The 22854-nt window shown below is 36.8% G+C and overlaps 1 protein-coding gene and 1 long non-coding RNA gene across 12 annotated transcripts in view; one reads left to right on the top strand and one right to left on the bottom strand.

Annotated features, from left to right (window-relative positions):
• THSD7A (thrombospondin type 1 domain containing 7A) overlaps positions 1-8696 on the top strand; it is a 283452-nt gene extending 274756 nt beyond the window's left edge. For 7 of the 8 annotated variants that reach the window (XM_017830347.1, XM_017830343.1, XM_017830344.1 and 4 more), the window contains 2 exons: positions 3407-3494; positions 4879-8696. In XM_017830347.1, the coding sequence (XP_017685836.1) occupies positions 3407-3494; positions 4879-4963 (173 nt within the window). In that variant the 3' untranslated portion in view covers positions 4964-8696. The remainder of the gene's footprint in view (positions 1-3406; positions 3495-4878) is intronic. The other variant, XM_017830350.1, reaches the window with a different exon arrangement.
• The window catches only part of LOC108504859, a 48736-nt gene extending 26137 nt beyond the window's left edge, over positions 1-22599 (bottom strand). For 2 of the 4 annotated variants that reach the window (XR_001877279.1, XR_001877280.1), the window contains exons 1-3: positions 22396-22599; positions 12992-13106; positions 10122-10222 (exon numbers count right to left, since the gene is read on the bottom strand). This is a non-coding gene — a long non-coding RNA (uncharacterized LOC108504859). Of the gene's footprint in view, positions 1-1013; positions 2055-8824; positions 9117-10121; positions 10223-12991; positions 13107-22395 lie in introns of those variants that run through there. The other 2 variants (XR_001877277.1, XR_001877278.1) reach the window with 2 other exon arrangements.
• Between the last annotated feature and the right edge of the window lie 255 nt (positions 22600-22854).

Genomic DNA, 22854 nt, shown 5'->3' with positions numbered 1-22854 from the left:
TACTGCTTCAGGGTCTGGCATTTATGTTTTGTGATGCCAAGGAAGAAAAGAAAAGAAAAACCCTCAAGTGTTCATTTAAGAAGGCAGGAATCTGCTCTGACTGAAAACAAAGGGAGATAAGTAAACCCCTAGCCTTCTCACTACTCCATCAATATATTTAATGAAATCTTATATTGCAGAAGATTTCCTTTTAATCCCTTATACCTGTTAAAATTCACAAAAGCTATTTGAAATGTGACTTTAGAAGCAAGTTGGCTGCAAAGGTGCAAGCCAGGATGTTTAATTAAGGTGTCTTAACAAACAATACTGTTGACAGAGGAATGAAAAGGTAGATCTGGTGACTGCAAAGGGTAAAGGCTGCTTGAAATCCGCAGCCATAGGATAAATTGTAGGAAAATAATCTGCATAGATACGGTAATGCTTTTCTGCCATATCCATATTTAAGCTAATTCATTTTAGTCAAAATCTAACCATATTATTGACATTTAACATAGACATGCTTGAAGTCTCTGTAGGCAGTATTTGCTTTTATAATGGACCATGCTCGTAAGAGCTGAGCAAGGACTTATGTGCAAGAGTGGCATGAAATATAAGTCAGTTATTTCATAAAAAATACTTTGTATAGTCTATCATGTAATCACATATCAGTAAATATTTCTTAGTGCTATTAAGTATTGAGATAAATAAAACTTTAATTAACAAAATACTTTCACATAAAGATATATGTTGCTTGCCCAAAATGTTATTTATATGGAAGAGAGAAATTGATTATCATCTTAAGTGTTTTTTAAATCACATAGAGCTAAATAATCTAACACACTTATGTCCTAAAATGTTCATTTCTTTCTAAAGGTTTTTGTATGTTTTTAATCTCAGAATTGAAACCACTATCTTTACATGCATAATCTATAAAATGTTGCAAATTGAGAATTATCACAATACTTGTAATAAGCAGATTAAATAACATTCAGGTTAGAAGTTAGAAATACTTATGTTAGATCCCATTAGTCCTGCTAGCATTTACTGTTATTTGTACTATGATACATATTTGATACCTGCAATAAAATGGTCTTTAGTCCAAGTACTTTAATCAACAATAAAAAAAGAAAAAGAAAATTAAACTTTTCTGGTTCTCCTTTAAAAAACAGCATCTTAACAAATATGTTATGATTTACTCATTCTAGCTAACTGCACCTGAAAAGGCCAGAGGGTGGGCTGTAGAAGCCAGATTGGCAAAAATAAGCAAATATCGGACAGTTGTCTTAAACTGTTTAGGAATTTGGATGCTCATGTGAGCTCAGGCGTGGGTTTGGAGCAAAGTCCAGTTGAGAGATTTCATGAAAACTCACCAATTTTTCTGTAATTCAATTTAGGAAGGAGACAAAGCTCAGTTCAGATAATCCCAATCATATTCAATAGAACTAATCCTTTATGCAGTGAAGGTATGAGCAAATGTGAAAGAAAGTGAACATTTTGCACTTTAGATGAGATTTACGCTGGATCATTTTAATTTCAGGATTGGATATCTATTGGAAAGGTTTTCATTTACTCTGGCATGATTATTCCTTTCCTCACAGTTTCTAAGTCTAAATTTAAAATAGTTCTTTCACTGTCTTCAACAAATTTTATTGCAGTTTCGGAAAGGAAAGTATTAAAACTATCCTCTTCAGTTATCTGTGCTGATGTATTACCGCAAACAGATGAGTTTGAGATGCCAATTCCCTTGTATCCTTAGAAATAATCTGTCCAGAGGGAATTCAGAAAGCCTGAGTTAGATGCCAGTAGTTGCATAATAGGAATGACCTCATTAACAGAGTTCCTTACTTTGACAAAACTAAATAAGACAAGATATTTCCAGTCTTTTTTTCAAGATGTTACTATTTTAAAACAAGTCAACCCCAAACAACCTGAAAACCCTTAAATTTACCAATGGAAATAAGGCAAGGAGAGAACAAACTAACCTATTTAGTAGTACTGAAGTCTGAATTCCTCTCATTGATATTATATCATAGAGTATGTCAGGTCAAATATCCCCAGATCTTCATTCGCGAAGCCTAGCCATGATGATGTCAGGTCAAATCTACTGTTTAATTTATCAGTTAATTTCAGTTACATCAGTTATAATGTTTTTTAGGTTAATTAACGTAGCAAAGGTAAAATGTTTTGATATTGATTAGTCTTGAACAACTTATCCACATGACTGCAAGGTTTTGCATTGCTAGAGACCAGAAAGCTTAAATGCAGAGCAGTAGAAAGCACTACTGTGTGATGGAGCAAACTCCGTCTGACTAATTTTTATTATTACATTGCAGAAATATAAACTGCATTGATGATGTCTCTTTGTTCTAGAGAGATATCAGGAAGCAGTAAGGGTTTGGTCTGAAAAATTTTGTCTGTGTTTGCTTACATTGAAAATATACACAACTTCATGGAATAAAACTTTTGCCATTTGTAAATGAAATAATTCAGATTTATAATGGATTTTTTTTATTGTCAAGGAAATGTAACAAGGCTAGCTAACATCCTGGAAAACAATGTTTTCAAAAAATCATGTAAAAATTCGAAAAATGAGTCAGATAAAAGTAATGAGTCAAAGAGCATGCCCGTACTTTTAGTTCTGACATGCTCATTTGGGGTCAGAGCAAAACCCCACAGACAAGGTCACATCATTTTTCCTGGTAGAATTGGGTGCTTCTAGGATCGAGGCAAGAAGGAGAGTGTTATGTGTACCTCAGCCTGCAAGAACATCATGTCCAAAATACAAACTGCACAGGCTGAACATAAATACAGTCCTTGTTAACAACAGACAGTTGTTCTATCTATGAGCATGGATTGTCTTTTTTAGTATACTTTTATTCTGTGAGAAGTAGTTTTATAATAACAAAACTTGCATTTGGTGGGAAAAGATATTAAAAAAGTATTACTTTATGCTGTAGTGAAAGTTGTGTATGTACAGTTAAGGTATGGATGAGATAAAGCATGCTGGGATTATTTAAAAACATAAAAGTAAATAGAAACAGGAGTAAAAATAACAGGCAGATTGATTTACTGGAGCTGGAATGGAAAGTGATGCTAACAGCATATATGAGCCCTGGGCTGATGGACTGCCCTGCAATGATACTGAGGGATTGCTCACTACCAGCGGGCCCTGGGGCTGAGTTTCTGGATATCTCACCTGCTGCCTCTGTCCCACATCTCAACTACATTTGAATTATCCAGACTGGTTGTAAAGCAGAGCACTAGTGCACAGAGAAGTCATTGCTCACTTATTTAACAGCATTTACTCATCTGTAATTTTTAGTGAATACATTCATTTTGAATTATTAAAGTATTTTTATGCTATATCAGAACTAATAATTCAAAAACACTAACTCAAACACTACTGACTAACATTCATTCCTTTTAGATGGGAGGCTGAAGACCTGGGTTTATGGTGTAGCTGCTGGTGCATTTGTTTTACTCATCTTTATTGTTTCTATGATCTATCTAGCCTGGTGAGTTCTTTAATTATTTATAAACAAACAGTCCCACACAGACTGTAATGCAAGTGTTTACATCTGCTGCTGTAGGAACCGCAGTGTTTAATTTTCCATGTCCTTTTGTTCAGACTCAGGTTAGTAAATTCTGGTTTTACTCTAGTTGATGGATAATCACATGCTCTCCTGAGGTTAGAAGAACTTACAAATAAGGGGTAACTTAGTGTACATTTTACTTTTTCTCAGTTTATCTCTGTTACAGTGTCCATAATAATTTTATTTTGTCTGTATCTCAAAATGGAAAGAGAATAGCAAGAAGGAAATCTAATAATCAGTCAAGTCAGATTTTATATTTGACAGGACATAGAGATACACAACCAAAAAAGTCTGAAAATTTTCTTGTCTTTTTCATACATGAAATGATATTTTTTTAACAAGTCACCTTTGTGAATGTGCTCCCTGAAGTTTTCTAGGTCTTTTTTGGGATTTCTGATCTAAATGATTGTGCAGGTAAAAGGTGAGGGAAGTGTGGTCATATACATCAGGCTGTACTGCATTAGTAGGCATTTGGGCATTTAGGGTGCTTCTGGATTTGTTTGCTTTTTAGTAGTAATCTGTGGCCACTGCAAGCCATTGTAACAACTGGCTTGATATGAAAGTTTCACATTTGGGCAGCCTAAGTGACATAGCTGAGATAAGATTTTGGACAAGACTGAGCGTGCACAGGCCTGATATAAAGAAATGCTTATATTACACTCTAAAAGAAGACAAGTACTAAAGCATGCATAAACATTCATTTTCCTTTGGCCTGGTAATTTTTTAAAACTATATCAAATGGGTTGGAAATACTGCTGAATTATATTCTAATTCAAGGCTGGACAAGGAATGTTATGGCTAACAGCCATATTCCTGCTATTTATGATCGGTTTGATTATAATACCTAGAATCAACTCTAGTCATTCCAGCAAGGATAATGAGATAAAACCAATCAAAAGATGGAACTTTCCTGTGGAAACCCTTGATCTGTTGAGAGAGGTTTAAGATTTGAATAGCGTAATTTAAAAGAACCTGATTGCAGCTTTGATATATGACCAAATGTTGCATGGCAGGCTCTGAGTTCTTCTGAAAACTGACTGATGTTGCAGAAGTACCTGCCAGGAATTTTATCAAGTCACATCAGCACCATAACAGCTTCTTTGTGTACAACTGAGCTTTCAATGAGATATTGCTTTGGTTTGATAAAGAGATAATTAGAGATCCAAGTGAAGCTTTTAGACTTATAGCTTTTATAAATGAACAACCGAATGCATTATCAGCATGCTCATCTTTTGTTTATGACTGAAGTCCGTCTTTGTATGTTATTAGTTGCTTGTTCTATTTACAAATTATCTTATTGTTTCAGCAAAAAGCCAAAGAAGCCCCAGAGAAGGCAGAACAACCGACTGAAACCTTTAACCTTGGCTTATGATGGAGATGCAGATATGTAAAATATAACTTCTCATGGTGACAAATGGAGTCCAAATTATTGGATTGAAATAAGAAGGTGTCCAAAGCCACAGGGATTTTCTATGGAGTGGATTAAGTGTTTTGACTCTTTCTTTTTTTGTAATTGCACCATAGATAAAGAAGGATGGATTTCATAATGCCTATGGATATTCAAGGTATTATTGCTTTACTTTAGACCATCAGCACTGAGAAATCTGGCAGAATCAAGTTAATAGACACTGCAGTTGGAGATCTCTGGTGTTTCCTCAATCTCAGAAACTATAAGCACCACTTCTGTCTCCAGAAGACTGTAGCTGACATAGTATTGAAAGTTGGAAGCCCTTGCATCATTAACCAAGTATAATCAGTACGCATGAAGAGTTTGTACCAAGCTGTCTATGACTCTTTATATTCAAGCATAACATATATACTCAGTTGAACCATATGTATTACTCTATCTGATTATATACTTGTTAAAGAGCATTTTAGTGCTTAGTACAATATTAACTTTTAACTGGGATCAACCCACTGAGCAAGCTCAAGAGTTTGCCAGTCGATGATAACTTGTGTTAACCTGCATTTCAGAGGGCAATGACTCACTTGCAAAATTCTGTCCTGTTACCACTCCAAAGGCCTCATGTGTACATCCAGAAAGGAGGCATTCTCAGATTTAATATTTTCTAGTGGTTGCTGTCTGGAAAAAGAATACCTGTTGTAAATGTTACAATACGTTTCTACTTTCTCTAACTCAAACTGTTGCCTGCATCTTTTTTGCTACATGTAAGGCAAATTTTTGCACTATATTAGTGCAGCATGATATGCACTTAACTAGTATTGCCATAGAAACTGCCTCTTTTCAGAAAGGATAATGATGTATCTTGTGCAAGGAGTGTCAAGTAGACAGGTCTTGAATCCTGAAGAGAGTAGTGTTCGGTTTGGACTGTGACTGGATGGAATTGGCTGACGTGTACTGTACACACCGTTCCTCATCACAGCAGCCATTTGTAGTCTACATCATGGCAGTAATACAAGTGTCTAGTTTCTTGCCCCATCTACCTATACTGGTATAGATTGTCCTGCTGGTTTCTAATTGTACTTTGAAGGCTGTTTATGACTAGATTTTTTATATTTGTTAACTTTGCTAGAAAAAGAAGAAAAGAAAAAGAAAAGTGGTTGCCCTGTAATCCTGAGTGACATACTTCTTGTCTAAAAAGCTGTTCTGATTGTTCAACTGAAATAAAATGGTTTTGCTTTTCTTTCCTTTTGCTAGTGAAAGCTTTTTCACTGTTGCTGACAGTGAAATACTCAGACCCCTTTCATCTTTTCTAATTAGGATAATTGGATAGACTCTTTTAATTAGTCAAATTCTTGAGTGTACTGGCAAGTAAACAATAAGATCAATAGTTCTGCCATTTTAATACTTATGAATTTTAAAAAAAATCTGGCAGTATGAAAACTCACTGTTAACTTCTTCCATGCTTATGGCTTTTCAGTGTTACCGCTTCCATCATGAAGGTCATTGACTTGTATCTACATGCCTCTTACGGATGTGATCCATGACCTGAGAAGGGTTATTCTCCTCAAATGGCTTCTATGTGTAGCCTGAACATACAAGTGACTGTGCCACTAGTAAGCAATAGAAAACTCTATCAGGCAACCTCTCAAAAATAATTCTTATATAAAGTTCAATATTAGGTTCTCAGGTCTTTTTTATAACCTAAACCACTTCTGCCTACTTATCTATTATCTACTTATGCTATTTACTCAAGAAGCACCGGGTTTTGCACACTGAATAAAACTGTAGCTTTGCAAACTTTGGCCCAGATCAGCAGAAATCAATGGCAAGATTCTCGTGGACGTCAATAGGTAACATCAGTCCTTAAAAATACACACTTTTTTTTCATGTAGAATAATTTCTGGAACCAATGAGCATTTTGTGGATGTTCAAGAGAGATTATGGTCCTACTTTAACTTAGCTAACATATTACCAGTGTGGCATTACTGAATCAAGAAAATTACCTCCCTCCCACTATGTAAGTATTCCCCAAATGGGAAGGATGAGCAGAGGAACAATAGTAACAATCTTTGTTACAGGTTTAGTTTCTCATTTTATACCTTGATCCAGGCACAGAGGATGAAGTTCCATGGCCCCCTGCCACAGCAGTGGTTCACTCATATAGGTATTTCAGGACTGGGGGCTTCACTCTTACATCACTTTGTAAAGATCCATAGGAAAAATACAAATCTTGATGATTTTACTTACCTTGGCGTTCGTGAGTAGAAAACAAGAAAAACCTGGTTGATTCCTCTGTTGTCAGACATACGTGGAAAAGTTATGAAGTTTTAAAGAACGATAACTACATATGGAGAAATAAAGTTTAATAATGTTTTCTGTACTTTTAAAAGTCTGATTCTGTGTCATCATATTGTTTTGGACCAATAGGGCATTGAGGGAACAGGGTTTCTTTCATTGACAATGAGTCATCTTTATTTATTATACAGGCTGGTCTTAGCAGGAGCTGTTGCCTAGTTCTTGCCTTGAAGAGTTTTATGTCCTAAATCTAAGCATTTAAAAACTTGAAATTAAAGTATGACATCTCCTTTTTCTTACCATATAAAATGGACAAAGAAAGAGATAGGAGGGTTTTTTAAGTATGTTTGGCCTTTGCAATCCATGCAAGTATTTTAGTATGTGTTACATTTTATATCTGAGCAGTGAATATCTGGTGCACATCTGCATCATACTGCATTTAAAATCTAGAGTGCATTTTTATTATTATTTTTTCTATGAACAAAGTGCATGGAGATTTGAAGCCAGAATGGCTTCCCTCATTATCAAGAAAAAAATATTAGGCTGTAAGGAGGGCAGAAATTGTATGTAAAGCTAAAAGTTGCTAAGGTGATTAAGCCCTCTAGCATTGAAACGGAAATAAATAATAGGTGAATTATCAGTATAGAATGAAAAGCAATTTGCTTTAAAAATCAGAGTGCTTCTACAAATCCAGTGCCTAAAGCAGCCACTACTGTAGATTATTAGTTTGTGAAAGTAATGTTTCCAGTGATCAAAAAACCATTCAGAAAATAGCAAAGTAGACATTTCCCTGTTGATGTGGTGGTTTGTATTTTCCTTTTTAAAACTGTAGTTTCTAGATTACTGTGTCTGCTTTGAGTCCTGGAGCAGTTCCTTTTTGAAGCTTTGATGCAACTGCACAAGCTTGTTTATATTTGGTATAAAGTATCAATTTTGAAACCCCCTTCCTCCTGTCAAAATGTAATAAAGATTTTTTTCCAATATTACAATTTGAAGAGACCAACTTAAAAATTCTATGTGTAAATCACTGTAAAATATACCTTGAATTAAATGGAAATCTGTCTTCTTACCTTTATGTAAATTGTACTCACCCAAAGTTAAGAGTTTATTTTGCCTAATTTAATTTACTTGAATATTTATTTTGTAGAACAAGGAGGCAGCTGTCTGAGGAATGTTTACCTTTTTTTTTTGTTAATGTTAATTTGTAAATTGTGTAATGCATTTTTATTTTTTAAATTATGTACATTTCTTTTTTAATGCACAAAATGTTTACGTACAACTACTACTGCAAATTTGTGTATATTGTCACTAAGCTTTATTCAGTTAATACAGATGATGTGAAAATGTAACAAGTCTTACATTTTCATCTGGGTTATTTTTACATAACTGATGTATTGCTGACAATAAATATAAACACAAAATCATTTAATGTCTTTTTTAATAGATGTAGTATATAGTGGGATAGAGTAACAATAAAAGCCAGATCCCTAAAATATGACCACATTTTAAGTAGTCTCTTTTTGGTTTTGTTTTGTTTTGGGTTTTTTTAAGGAGTTAGCAAACATATTCTTGTTAAAAACAAGTCTTTAAAAAGAAAAATAATTGCTGATGCTATAGTAACTGTCAAGTCTGTTGCTACAGTCCTAGTTGACTTAGAAATTTACAAAAGATGTTTAGTTAATTGATAAATATCCAATAAATGCAATAAATAATTGATATTTTAAATTTTCTTCCTTAATTGGCATTTTTATATCAGAAAATCCAACCCTTTTGTGGAGAATAAGAGGTGGATCAAGATCTCACTAAAAGACATCACTTCAGTGAAGCTGAGTCTGTCACTGTCCCTATACAAAAAGAAAAAGAGTCACTTTGCACTTTTTTCTGTAACTGCTCATATTCTATCTCTGTGCTCTCCAAAATTCAATTTTTTTCATGTCCAGTTCTGCTGTGTATTTACACACCAAATCACAGGGGATTTGTCCTATTTCAGTAGTTATTACCTCCTCAGTAACTCTTCCAGGCTAACACAATTTTGAGAGCACACAACTAATTTTAGAGGCATTTCAGGATTTTCAGAAGTACCTCCTACCCATGCTTTCTCCTGCAGAAATTCACAGTAAAATCAGAGAAGTATTTTTCTTGAGTCCTACCTGCAACTTAATAGAGGAATTTCTTAGATCATTTAAAGTAGTTTAATTCAATATAGGCAGAATTTTAAGAACAGTTAAAAAACGTATTTGAGAGAAGAAAATTAAAATTCTTATTTAAGCTCTGCAGAATAGAATTAGCTATGATATACTATAGAAGATTATATTGTCTTCACATTCAGTAAAGAAAACGTAGCATTTTGACAATTGGTTGTGAGACTTCAAGAGTAATGGTTTACAGTTTGGGAAAGGTAGTCTTTATTAAAAAAAAAATTACTAGAGAATATGATTTTCCAGTACAAGTATAATGAAAGGACATAAATTGAGAGGTAAATCAAGAGGCTTAGATAAGCCTTGTAAATATTTTAGCCGCCTAGTTATGTGAAGACCAACAGTATTAGGTCTAAAAAATTATCCTGCTGAAACAGCAGTGAGCTTAAGCAGCCATTCAGGATCTGCTTGGTATCTCTATGCACAGTTTGACTACAGAACAGGTGATCTCTGAATCTTCTTATTGTTTTCTTAGACACAGTAAAGCTTACTTTCTTTCGAAAAGTAGCTAATGACCAGGCAGATTAACACTTCTTCGGAGGGGGGTGGGGATCATGAATGTGTGTGTGTGTGTGTGTGTGTATATCTTAGTCTTTGCTTGCCTGTTCATTTAATTTTCAGCAGAGGGTGCAGGTGTCTAATTTTTCTTACCTTCATTCAGGCACTGTCCCTGGCTGTGGAGAGGTTGGTCCTGTGCGGACATACTGGTGAAGCATCTCTGCATCCTTTTGTAAATGGGCATTTTCTAAGTCCTGCTTAACGGAAAAGTTGGAAGGCTTACTGTGAGGCACCCCTTCAGTGACACTGGGCAGATGCTATTGCTCTTTCTGTTTGCCAATGGCATCTTTGCTCTGGGACAGGACTGAGCCTGATGAGAATACGTCAGCTCAGGGTGGCAGGTTCATAGAATCACAGAATATGCTGAGTTGGAAGGGACCCACAAGGATCATCGAGTCCAACTTAGCCCTGCACAGGACAACCCCAAGAGTCACACCATGTGCCTAAGAACATTGTCCAAATGCTTCTCAAACTCTGTCAGGTTGTTAATGCCAACCTCTGTGTACACACAGGTGGTGGTGCTGGAAGCTGACCCTTCCAGCCTGATGCATAGGCCACTTCTGGTATTGATATTCTGACCAGCCTTGACAAGCTGATGCTGTTCAATACCTAATCCTACTTGTCCTACTTCGGTCAGGTAACAGCCCTGCTGAAAAGGTGGTGGGTGGACAACACACTGAGCATGGCTCAGCTGCAGACTCTGGCAGTGAGGGAGGCAGCTGCACACAGGGCTGCACTGGAGAGAGCTTGAAGGAGGTCATTAGTTCTCCCAGCTCTCATAAGGCTCTGCTGGGAGGCCCATGACTGGTTTGGACCCCCTTTTGGGTAAGGGAAAAAGTCCTTTGGTTTGTCACTATGGTGAAGGGAAAACTTGGCCACAGGATCATAATCCATGATCATACCTGTTGTTGTTTTCCATATTCAAAGAAATCACATTTCAAAGAGTTCAAGGTTGAACCTATTAAATTATCACTATGCATTTATGTATTAGCAAATCCTGTTGAGGTGGTTTGGAGACCCCGGGGGGGAGAGGGAGGAGCCACTCAACCCAGGACACCCGTCTTTCTAGAAAGTAAGATTTGGTATTGTCCATTCATAGATGAGGGTTTAGTGGCTCCCATATATGTTTTAATTTTTTGTGGGTTGTATTCAGAACCTAGTCCTTATGTTTGTGAGAATATATTCTGAAACTGAAATTAAAAAATTAATGAGGTTTTGTTTATTTTGAAAAATACTTTTCAGAGTGTCAGTTTTGTTTAGCTTACAAAAAAAAAATTCTCACAATTACAGTATTGCATTTGAAAGCAAGTCTAATTGTTTCCTTTCCTTAACAATTATAAAAAACTCTCTTTCTTACCTATACATATCAAACTGTGACATAATTCTCATCCTTTTAATTCTATCCACTGCTCTCATTGAGATGCATATATGGAAATATTACTTGAGCCCATGACCAGAATTTAGTTAACAATTCTGTGAATGGATGTTCAGTTTGTTGGCTGTCCAGTACTGACAGGTTATTTTTAATGTGCTGCATAATGAAGTCCTACAAAACCCTCTCTCAGACTAAACTCAAACTTATTTAAACAACCTGCTTCATATAAAAAATATGAAAACTGTCATAGAAAGACAACGGTGACATATTGTGTCTTGCTTTCATACTCTAAACCCAACTCCCTTAATGTCTTTCTTCCTGTGTCCCCATTGTGTCTTGGTGCTTGTCACAAATTCTAGATTTCATCCTTATGTGGAACTTTTCTGATTTGCACTGATTGCTATCACAGCTTTAATTTTCTTTTGATGTGTCTTCTCACTCTTAAGATACAGTTAGACAACAATAGTTACCAGTTGACAGCTTACAAGTATTTGAAGACATGCTGTCAAAAGCAAAAATATGCATATTTAAAATGGGAATTTTGAGGTTGAAATCATTTTTCCTCTCTTCTTGCAACCAAAGCTGCAGCTATGTATTTAGAAACCTTGAAGATACCCGGTTCTACATATATTAACTATACCATTCTATTGCTGTTACTGCACACTTTTCTATACTGTTCCGTTGTTACGCTCATTTTGTATATTTGTTAATTTTAATTGTAAAAGCATAGTGAGGAGTCTCTGTTCTGTGTGTACAATTACAGCAGAAAGGAGAAGTCCCTCTTTGAAAACCTGACTGTGATATGACAATAAACAATGATTAACAGAAGCTCAAATTCTCACTATCTATTATTTTTCCAAGAATTCTGGGATGAAAGTTTGGTGGACTAGCTTGGAAATGTTCTCTGTTTGTGAAGTCCCTAAAGAGTAAATCACCATGGGAGTCAACCAAAACCCTATTCCCATGAGCAGCTCCATGGCAGGAGGTTATTCACGTTTTCTGTTTCTGAGTGTTATTCTAAACACACATGGATGTCTGGCTTTAGTTACTTATTCTAAACACACATGAATGTTCTCGTTTTAGTTACTTTAAGCTATACCAACAACTTAAAATCAGGGGTAGTACAGATGATCTTGAGATATGTTAAAACAGTTTATCAGAGGTGTGCAGCATCATACATGTGTTAACACAGAGCTGTGTTCAGGTAGATATTCTGTACTTAAGGTCAGAAGGGGCATCTCCATACAGGTATCTTTCAACTTTGGATCTCACTTTTAGTTTCGATATTGCATAAAATGAAAGAAATTCTCATTATTTAATTTGATTTTTACCAACATAATAGAGACTAAAACATCCCATGTACTCAGTACTGCAGAGTACCTGTCAGCTGCAGGTCTGCTCCTTTTCAACCAGAGAGATGAACCCACATAACCTGCATCTCCAATCTGATTATTAGTCCCCAAAACATAAACAGTTATTAATAAAGGCCGTGTGACCTACTAGCAAAGAAACAATGTCCCACACAGAGTCTAACTACCAAGGTAGTCTGACAAATTGGTAGGAAATAGTTTCACTGGTTCAGTCTTACCTCTTCTTATAAGAATTATGTTGGTTGCTTCCTCACTGCTTTGTTTCTTCAGTCTTCAGAATGCAGGATTCTGTAGCTCCATTTTGTGAGTGGAAATTGGTGACACCAGGTTTCACTTAGCCGAGGAAAGAAAAAAATAATTAGCTGGCAGTTTTGTGACTGCCTGAAGTTGAATTTAATGAACTGCAGCAAAAGCTTTCTGCAACATTAGAACAGCAGCTGGAGCTAAATCCGACATTTCTGCCTTAAATGGCCCCCACTTACTAGTTGATGAGCATAACATTAGTGGCAGTCATTTGTTCAGTTTTACAGGAGTATAAAAGGAAGCTTTGCAACACAAGCAAGAAGTTAATTGTCAGTCTCAAACTGACTCTCAAATCCTATTGCAGAATTGCAGTGATGAAGAAGCCAGGACAGAAGTCTAATGGCCTCAAAACAGTAAATGGGCTCTTTCAGAAAGGGAAAGCATTATTTACATTAAAAATTGTCATACTCCATATCTGTTAATATATTCTCTTTGAAATGAGGTGGTACTGCAGATGACAAGACTTCCATCTGCCACCTTAGATCAGTGAAATGGCAATACAGTATGTTTCTCCAGAATACTTCATAGGTCTCATCAAAGTGCCTTACCATGACATATTAAAAATTGTCTTTATGTTTAACAATAAGCCATAAAGCTTTCTGCTATTATTTAAGGCTTTATATTCCTATAATTACACTATGGAGATTATAAGAAAATAATATATGTGATAATAACATTTATTATTACTTGATTTAAATTGTTTAAAACTTTTAAGTTCTACTTCAGCAGTTGTCAATTAGCATGCAAAACATCCTGAGCTATCTCTACATAATTGTATTGAACTATGTATACGAGAAGAAATCATAAATGCAACAGGATTAGGAGGATTGTTGGGTTTCTTACAGTAGAATCACAGGACAATTAAATAAAAGTAAAAAACATTAAATTTCTTTTAAAGAGGGGAAAAAATATTATTTTAAAGAATTCTCCAGATTACTGTGTGCAAAGTGCTTTTCAAAAAACCTTCCAGATCTTCCATTTTGCATACAACCCCCTAAGGACAAGGAAATTCATTGTGCTCCCAGTTTCTCTGCAGAGGACTTGCACAATCCATTGTGCATGTCTTCATATTTCCACAGCCTTTTCCTTTTTTTTTTTTTTTTTTTTTAGGGGAGGGGGTGGGAAGGAGAATCTTTCCCCGTTTTAGTTTGTGTCAGTATTGTACATATTTGACTGTCAAATACAATATATCTATGTCCATGTTTCATTCTCTCATCTTCTGGAAGGCTTTTAACCCAGCTGAACTAGTTGCTAAGAGCATCACCAAAGGAAATCAAGTTGGAATAGCAGGAAGGGCACCAGGTGTATACATTTAATTTGTTTTGTTTTCCTTTGTATAGTAGAATCATAGTTTTACACAGGTAGCAGTAACAAGCAGTTATTCTTTGCAGAGTCATGCTTATGATTAACATGATGATTGTAGATCTGGAGCTGGACAGAACTAGTTTTAGAGATAACAAAGAAATAGTATCTAATATACATAAAAAACACCATGTATAGTAAATTGAGTGCAATATGAAACTACAGAACAATGAAGACAGAGCAAAGGTGCAAAAGGGTGTTGGCAGACACATAGAAATTACCCAAATTGATCCTAGAGTAAGGTTCGCCACAAATATCACATTCCTCACACTGAAAGACTCCAGAGGCTGACAATTCACTGACACTTCACCACTGCCACCAGTGTGAAACCCCAAGCTCAGCACCCAGAGGAGCAGTGGAGACATCAGCCTAACACTGGGAGGAAGGAGTAGGCACTAGCAGGTATTTTTACAAACATTTTAACTGCATTATTTTTCTTTTTTAAACAATGAGATCTGGACTAATAATGGTTAGAGTGCTTCACTTTTAGTAATACTAATAATTTTTTAGCTCTGCATACATAAAAGGTGTGCTTACTGCTTATGCCCATAAGCAAGATTTTAAGTGTAACAACTCTGTAGTAGCATAGAGAATTCTGGGGCAGATGGATGAGAAAAAAAGGATAGATAGAATTTTTGAGTTATATGAATATAGATACACTGATCTTCTCTTGGTACATCAAATTTTAAAAAGCTAGAGACAGTCTGCCTTCAAATAATTAGAGAGATGTTTAAAAATGTAAGAAAATATTGTCTTTACCTTAAGGACACATCTTGCTATTTTTAATGGAGAAATTCAAGCTAGTTTAGCAGGATCTTTTAATTTAGACCTGAATCAAAATCCTAAATTTACTAAAACTGCACTACGTGCAAAAAAATGTGATGACAGAAAAAAAATCAACAATGACAATTTTTGAAGGAAATACATAAGTATTTATTACCATAAGCAAGGCTTTTGTCTGAACTGTGATTTTGTGTCACAAGTGTAACCAGCTAAACTAATGTTGTCCACCTAATATACCCATGAGCTAGAAAGCTGTTCAATACGGACACAGAACTTGCTAATGCTAAAGAAAAATACTGACTGAGCAGACATGGTAAAGAAGCCTATGGGCTAGTTACTGAAAATATTAAAATTATGAACAACTAGAACAAAAAACTGCCTGAAGTGAATGAAAGAGTAGCTAGGATTGACTGCAAAAAACTGCAAGATAGCAGTGAGGGACAAAGAAGAGCAAGGGAAAATATGTCATAAAGCAATGAGCCACATCAAAATCTGATGTGATCAAAGACAAGAAAAAATGTGCTATGAGGCTTTTCTCCCTCAAGAGCAGAGTAGAATTATTTCAAAATAACTTACGTTTGTGATAGTAAATAGAAGAATAGTACCTTTAACTACAGCTCAGCAAAGGACTGGTGAAGACAGGGACAGAATAAGTAAAGAATTATTTAGCAGTTATACATCTCGCAAAACAACTTATTAGCAAAAGATATTAATGAGTGGAAAATTTGAAAGTAATCTTTAAAGAATAATAAAAAATTAAAAGTTTTTGTAGCATAGAACTTTTTCTTGCATTTACAATATCAAGCCAAGCGTTGTTTGTTTCAGGACCCTCTAGGCCAGTAGTTGTCCACCAGCCACTGTATACAGCTGACTTAGGTGGCTTTTACTTTGGGACCAATTTGCTTTTGAACTTATGGCATCTCTTAGCATCTACCACCCTTCTAATGGCTCCAGAGTAGTCAAGTAAGAAGCAGATCTGGGATATGGTCTACAGCAGGTACCATTGCCCTAAATTCATAAAAGACAAGAAGCAGGAGAGCCTGTCAGTCATTTTACCCAGAGTGTGATTCCTCCTCGAGCATCAAGGGTCACACGCACACGTAAGTGCCTGAAACATGCCTGCCCACCCATAGCATGGTGGAAAGAGTCTTGAGCTGAAGACAGGTGAACAAAATTCTTTTTAAAGGAGGACTTGAAAGAATGTGAATGTCATAACGAGATAAGAACAGCATAAAATTCCAGCCCATTCAGATAGTCAGTGTACCTTGAGAATAACACAAGAACAACATGTAACTCAAGTGCATGTAGACAAAAAAAGACTTTGATATATGGTCTGGATATATGGCCTTGAAGAAGTACCTGCGCAAACTTCAGCTCCGATATTTATGATTCCTAAGACTAAAGCATACTCCAGGAAAGTAGTAGAAGTCTCAACTGGGAAAACATTAAAAATAAACTGCCTACAATAGTGGAACATTTGCTGATCCAAACAATTCTGATGGCCAGGGAGAGCACCCAGGTCTCTTTCATTAGGGAGTGCTGTGCTGTGGATAGGCCAGGTGATCTAGGGTGACAATTCTGCAATATTTACCATTATCACAACTTATTTCAATTACTTATACCTTCATTGATCTTTATGCAATTAAATATTGTTTTAAAGTAACGGATCTTGATTGTGGACTCTGCTAGAGGTTTCCCGGAGAAGAACTCAGTCATGCAGTCCCCTTTTTGGCAGGGAGAGAGCGACCAAGTTTCCTCTCTGAGTTCCAAGGCAAAAAGGCCTTTATTTCGAAACTCCCGTGGCTTATATGGGCTCGAGGGGAGAGCAAGAAGAAGGAACGTGATTGGGTCAAGGTTCGGGGAAAAGGGAGTGGCTTGAGGGCTCTATTGACCAATGGAGGATACAGGAGGACCGTGTTCCAGTAACAAAACCAAGGACTGGGGAGAGGCGGGTGAGACAGCCTATCCTGCTTATGCAGAGGCGGACTCCGGGATCGGGAAGGGGAGACAGCCTGGTTCCGAATGGGGCTGTGTGGGTCAGGGAAATCACACAACTCAGGGAGAACCTGTACAATAAAAAACGCAAGTAGTTGTTGTTTTTCTACTTCGCTCAGTCCCGGGAAGGCTGGCACTGTAATGGACACGTTTCTAAAGCTGTTCTTTCCAGGCTTCGTAATCCTGCCATCCACCCACATTAAAGCTTCAGCTAAAATTGGGTACCCTATGATGACTTTCTTATTAAAAAAAATGCCAGACAATCCTTTGGTTAGAAACCTTACTTTTTATCCAGTTTGGGGGAGAACTCAAAACAGGGGAACTGCAAGGAGGAGCTGACTGTAAAGTCAAACCTAGCCTTTCTTTAAAACCATTCAAATCAGGAAAAATTACAAATTTTTAAAACCCATAATTTCCCCCTTGTCCCATAGAAGCATCTTCAAATACTGGAAACTGAACTCCCACAAGATACATACTCCTGGTATGGCACACTAAGAAGATTAAGGGATTTATAGAGACAAAGAAAGATGAATTTGGGAGGAAGATAGGGATGAAACTTGAGTAGAAGGTGCAGAGAAATTAATTGTAAGAGTTGACTATCTGAAGTGAATGAAGATTGGACCCGGTCAGAAAAAAATATCACACGATTATATAACTGATAGTATTGTAAAACATATACACTTTTGCTTCCATGCTTTACTCTGTTTTCTTTGGACACCGAGTCAGGTGATGGGTTAGGATTCATAGAAATCTTGATGGGATTAACAAATAATGGAAAGATGGGGTTTTTTTTTATAGGTTCTAATACCTGAGGGCAGGAACATGGACAATATCATTATTTCTCACACCTAGCAGGCCAGGCTGGGATCCCAATGTTAAAAATTATCATATAAAACTTATTAATTAGTTCACAGACAAGTGAAGTAAGCCCCTCTTAACTACAGCTAGTAATGTCTGAGGGGAAAAAATATTCAAGCAAAAAGTAAAAAATAAAATAAATTTGTCAACAACTTTTCAGTATTTTGAAAGCCACAAGTGTCTCAGTAAAGACTTTTTTCTTTCAGCTTATCTGCATTTGGTATATCCTGCATATAAACGATTGCTAGATTTACAATTGACCAAAGTTGTCAACTTTTTTTGTATGCTTGTCTAATAGAAGCACATTTTTTCACTGCTTGTAAAATGGACCTAAAATACAGTGAAATCACATCCCAGATGTATTAACTTACCACCTTCAGATTCTTAGGGACCAAAATCTATAAGACTACGAAAAAACCACATACCATCACTGAAGATTTTGGGCTTTTCTTTTAAAAGGTTTGCTTCCTGAGAGCTAAATGCCATCCAAGTTGTCATCACCACAGCAGTATATCAAATTAAGCTGACTTTTCAAACAAGCTTCTAATTTGTTGGCTGAAAGAAGGGGAAAAAAAGGCATGATCCCGCCACATAATATTTCCCTTGTCACCAGTCTGCATCCAAGTAATTTGATTTCATGCCATGTAATGCCATGTTTTGGATGACTTAATAGAGATGACTTGAATTAGCTTCACTTTCCTCGCATTGTCTAGATTGTAATTAGAGCAGGCTATTTCACACACTGTACACTGGTTTTATAGCAAACATATGTGAGACTTCTGGGATGTGGAAGCTGATACTAACAAATAAGTATGCTAACAAATTCAACCAACATGTTAATTTTTCAGTTGTAGGCCCTTATCTTCATCTATGAGGGTGATGCAAATTTTCTGTAGACTTTGGTGATGCAGCTACACCTGGATGAATTCTCTGGCAAAACAAATATCTATTTAATGATCTTTCAGTAGCAAACAAACACTCAGAATCATGTTTCTGTGTCTTCTGCAGAGAAAATCACAACAGTGTTGCAAGATGAATAGTTCAATTACCAGATTCTGTTTCACCCCTGTACCACCTATAACCAGGGCCTCCATGGCTTCCCAAAACCCTTTTTAACACACAAGATTCTCATGCATTGGACTCCCAGGCAAAGCACTTTTAGGTAAAATCCATTCTGTTTAGATTCTCCATAATTTCCCTGTGGTCTAGTGAGAACAGGGCCAAGACACAACACTTGAGCACCAAGTTCTGTATATGTATACAGTGATATAAAGCATAAGCCTATGAAAAGTAAACCACAGCCACAACAGTGTAACAATTTATAAGCGAGCATGTTGATTGGAAAAGGGTAAAAAATTAGGGGAAAGCTGCTTTGCTTATTTGCACAGCAGAGGGCCAGAATAGCAATACACCTATTCTGGAGGCATGTAATATAATGATTCAAAGGATGGAAAGGAGATTCTGCAAAATAGAGTCTGTGAATATCTTCTTAGACTTCATATATATGTTCTATAGAACTGCTTGCCATTTTGAAAATAACATATTTATGTTATGTGCTTTTTCAAGGATATATTGTATGGAATTGTTTTGTTTCCTTTTAACCAGTTTGGTAAACCCAAACTGGTTTTTTCTACTGCTGTGAAGGTAATAAGGTCAGTTATTAAAATGCCATTGTGTGGACTCTCAATGTTCTTGCCTTAGAAAAAGAACAAAGATGCAACAGTTTCAAACATTTTTCCCTTTTCCATTACTTTAATGGAAAGTAGTATGTAGTCTGAGGTAAAAGCAATTTAATAAAGTCTCCTTCTGGTGTTTACAGCTCTAAAAAGAAGAAAGGAAAAAACTTCAGAAAAGTTTACCAGAACACTAAAACAAATTGGGGACATGTTTTTTCTGTCACTTTTGTGATGTCTTCTAAACACTTTTACATGTCATCAGACCAATTAGCAAAATGGAAACCTATCAGTGAACAAGCTGAGCCAGAATGACTTCATTATTTAACAGGAATAGCACCTTTTCAAACATTACCATCCAACTTTCATTTCCTTGAATCAAAGAGAGACTTCAAAGATGTTAGATTAACAGCAAAAACCCCTAACTGATGGGGAAAAAAAAAGTGATGGACCAAGAAAAAAGATTAATCAAACAGAGGTGCAAATGAAAGCAATGAACCTTTAGCAGACTTTTTGTATAAACATTAGTCTTTGCATGTCAAAACATGAATTATGTTGATGAAAATCTTCACAAAATTTTCTAAGTGCTAATTATTACAGACTTTGGACTTCTGGAAAATTTACTGATAGTTTAAAACCAATCTGTTTGCATATATATAACTACATGTGTGTATATATATGTGTGTGTGTGTGTGTAAGTGTGCTAAGACACTTGAACTACTAGTGTGTTACAATGTCTTGGTACAAGACCAGGGAGGAAGAACAAAGTGTTGTATCAAAAACCTTTATACATATGTAGGCTGTTTTAGTCTGTGTATATCCAACATCCATTGGTAGGGCAATAGCTCTGGAAACCATACTAATGATACCATTAATAAATGATAAATGGATATACAAGAAACTGCACATGAGATATCAGATATTTGAGCAAGGTACCACTGAGCCAAGACACACTTCTGAGCCCATCAGAAGATTTTTGAGTATGTAAGGCCTGAACTTGCATATGTGGATGACAAGACATTTTCAAAGACTTCCCCATTTAAAGACTTAACTGTAACAGCCACATTTTCACTCTTGCAGAAAAACAGAAATCATACAATATGAAGGAGTCCCCAGGAGATAGTCAGGTGTCTGGTACTCTGCCTTGCATTTTTGAGGGGGATGAAAAAAGTAGCTCCATCTTTTGAATAAGCACCTAGTTATTTGTTGAAGTGAGAGAAAGATCATTATCAATGTTTAAGTTTGATATTATCAGTAAAGAGCTCTGCTTGTGTTTACAGTCATCTTTCTCTTTTCTTACAAAATAATCTCTCTCTCAGAAATTAAAATGCAATCGCTACTAAGAAAAGTGACATCTCTTTTTATTCTCAGTGCTCAACACAGAACAACTCAGAGTGAAACCTCATGACAACTAAGGTGGACACATTCAAAAGCCTCACATGAACCAAGTTAAAGTGAAGAAAAAGGAGATACCTCCCTTGGAACATGTGGTGAGATGTGAGATGGTCAGTGGGAAGGTGAATTTTCTCAGTCTAGGCATGTTAAACCTCCCTTTACCAGAGATTAAACCTAGAAATGTTAATGGTGGGCCTGCAACAGAGAAACACATACAGAAAAATAACTTTGATACCTTGCTTATAAAACCAAGTCCTGCCCTATCTTTACATTTGGAGTCTACAATTAACACTATTATCAGAGGTTTTGTTACTCTTTCTTCATGACACTGTTCCTGCAACAGCACAACAGCTATTTCCAGCTCATTCCTCAGTAATAGATGGGTATGAAAGCTCCTGCACTGAACACATGAATAATGAGCAAGGCACACTTTTTGGATGGGAACTACACAACTGAGGCATCTGTCCTGTGCTCTGCTTTTTTCTATGTCCATCATGTTCCTACTTCATTATTGTCCTTTCAAAGATTTTCTCTGGAGAGGACACTGGAATTAAATTACTTCTCTACTTTTGATTGACTGCAAAGCAGCGGTGGAGCAACCAAAGAGTCGCCAATCTCCCTCACAAATTACAGTAAATAGCTTCTAAAATAAACTTTGACAAGCTGGTTATGCCTAGCAGCACTGATGCTGAAATATGCACTGGACTTAAATAGGAGGAGAGAAGAGTATTTGGCAGTAGGTAATAAAATGCAGAGACAAAGCTCATGACACTCCTGCCAGTGGGAGCTTGCACGTTTTGAGAATGAAAAAAGGTAGAAAATTAAAATGGAAATAAACACAGGAGTAATGTTAATATTTCATATTTGGTTATTGGAGGTCTTCATTACCTGAAAAAATTGAGTCTTTTCTTATGAAAACACCTTGGTTGTATCTGAAAAATCCTATCGCTATATCGATCATCAGCTCTAGGTGATAAATATTTTGCATGGGATAAAACGACACATTAATTGTTTCCCTGGCATAGGACACCTCTAGTCTGACCTATACTCCCCAGCTAACCACAATACCAGAGTTCTTACAACTCTGCACTTCAGCATCAATGGCAAGCTGTGGATCTGTCAAGAGCAGGATAGTGCCTTTGTCTGGAACTCCAGGGAATTCTCCCCTTACTGACACAGGAAATCCCTCTGCTACGGTAAGATGACAATCCTACAATGGTAACTGCGGAGAGGAAGCGGCATCAGGGAGTTACTTCACCGTGAGACAGTTGCCAAAATCAAACAGAACGCGACACTCGGCAAATCCTGTAAGTTTTAAAATACTGTCAGTTTCTCGTCGTGTGTGTCGGTGCCTCACAGCAAAGCACCGGCAGCGCTGGCGGTCGCTTCGCTGCCTCCGCACGGGGCGGGTGGTCCCGGGCCGGGGGTCCCGGCAGCCCCGGCCTGGCGCAGTTCGTCCCGGGGCCACCAGGCGGCGCTGCGGCCGCGCCGCTCTGCCCGCGGGCACCGCCCTCCGCTCGCTCGGTCCCTCCGCGCAGCGCGGGAGGCGGGTCAGAATTTCTGCCCAAAATCCGGGTGCGGTTACATTTTGGAGATGCACGGCCTGTGAATTCTCCCGTGACGCTGTCTTTGTAGCAGATGCAGAAATAAAATCAAGGCAATGTGGAGATTTAGAGACACGGATTACTGCACTGGGAGGGTCCCATCAGAGA

The sequence above is a fragment of the Lepidothrix coronata genome, unplaced genomic scaffold, assembly GCF_001604755.1.
Source record: "Lepidothrix coronata isolate B3197 unplaced genomic scaffold, Lepidothrix_coronata-1.0 Scaffold177, whole genome shotgun sequence".
Taxonomy (NCBI): domain Eukaryota; kingdom Metazoa; phylum Chordata; class Aves; order Passeriformes; family Pipridae; genus Lepidothrix; species Lepidothrix coronata.
This window is presented reverse-complemented; position numbering and strand designations above follow the sequence as displayed.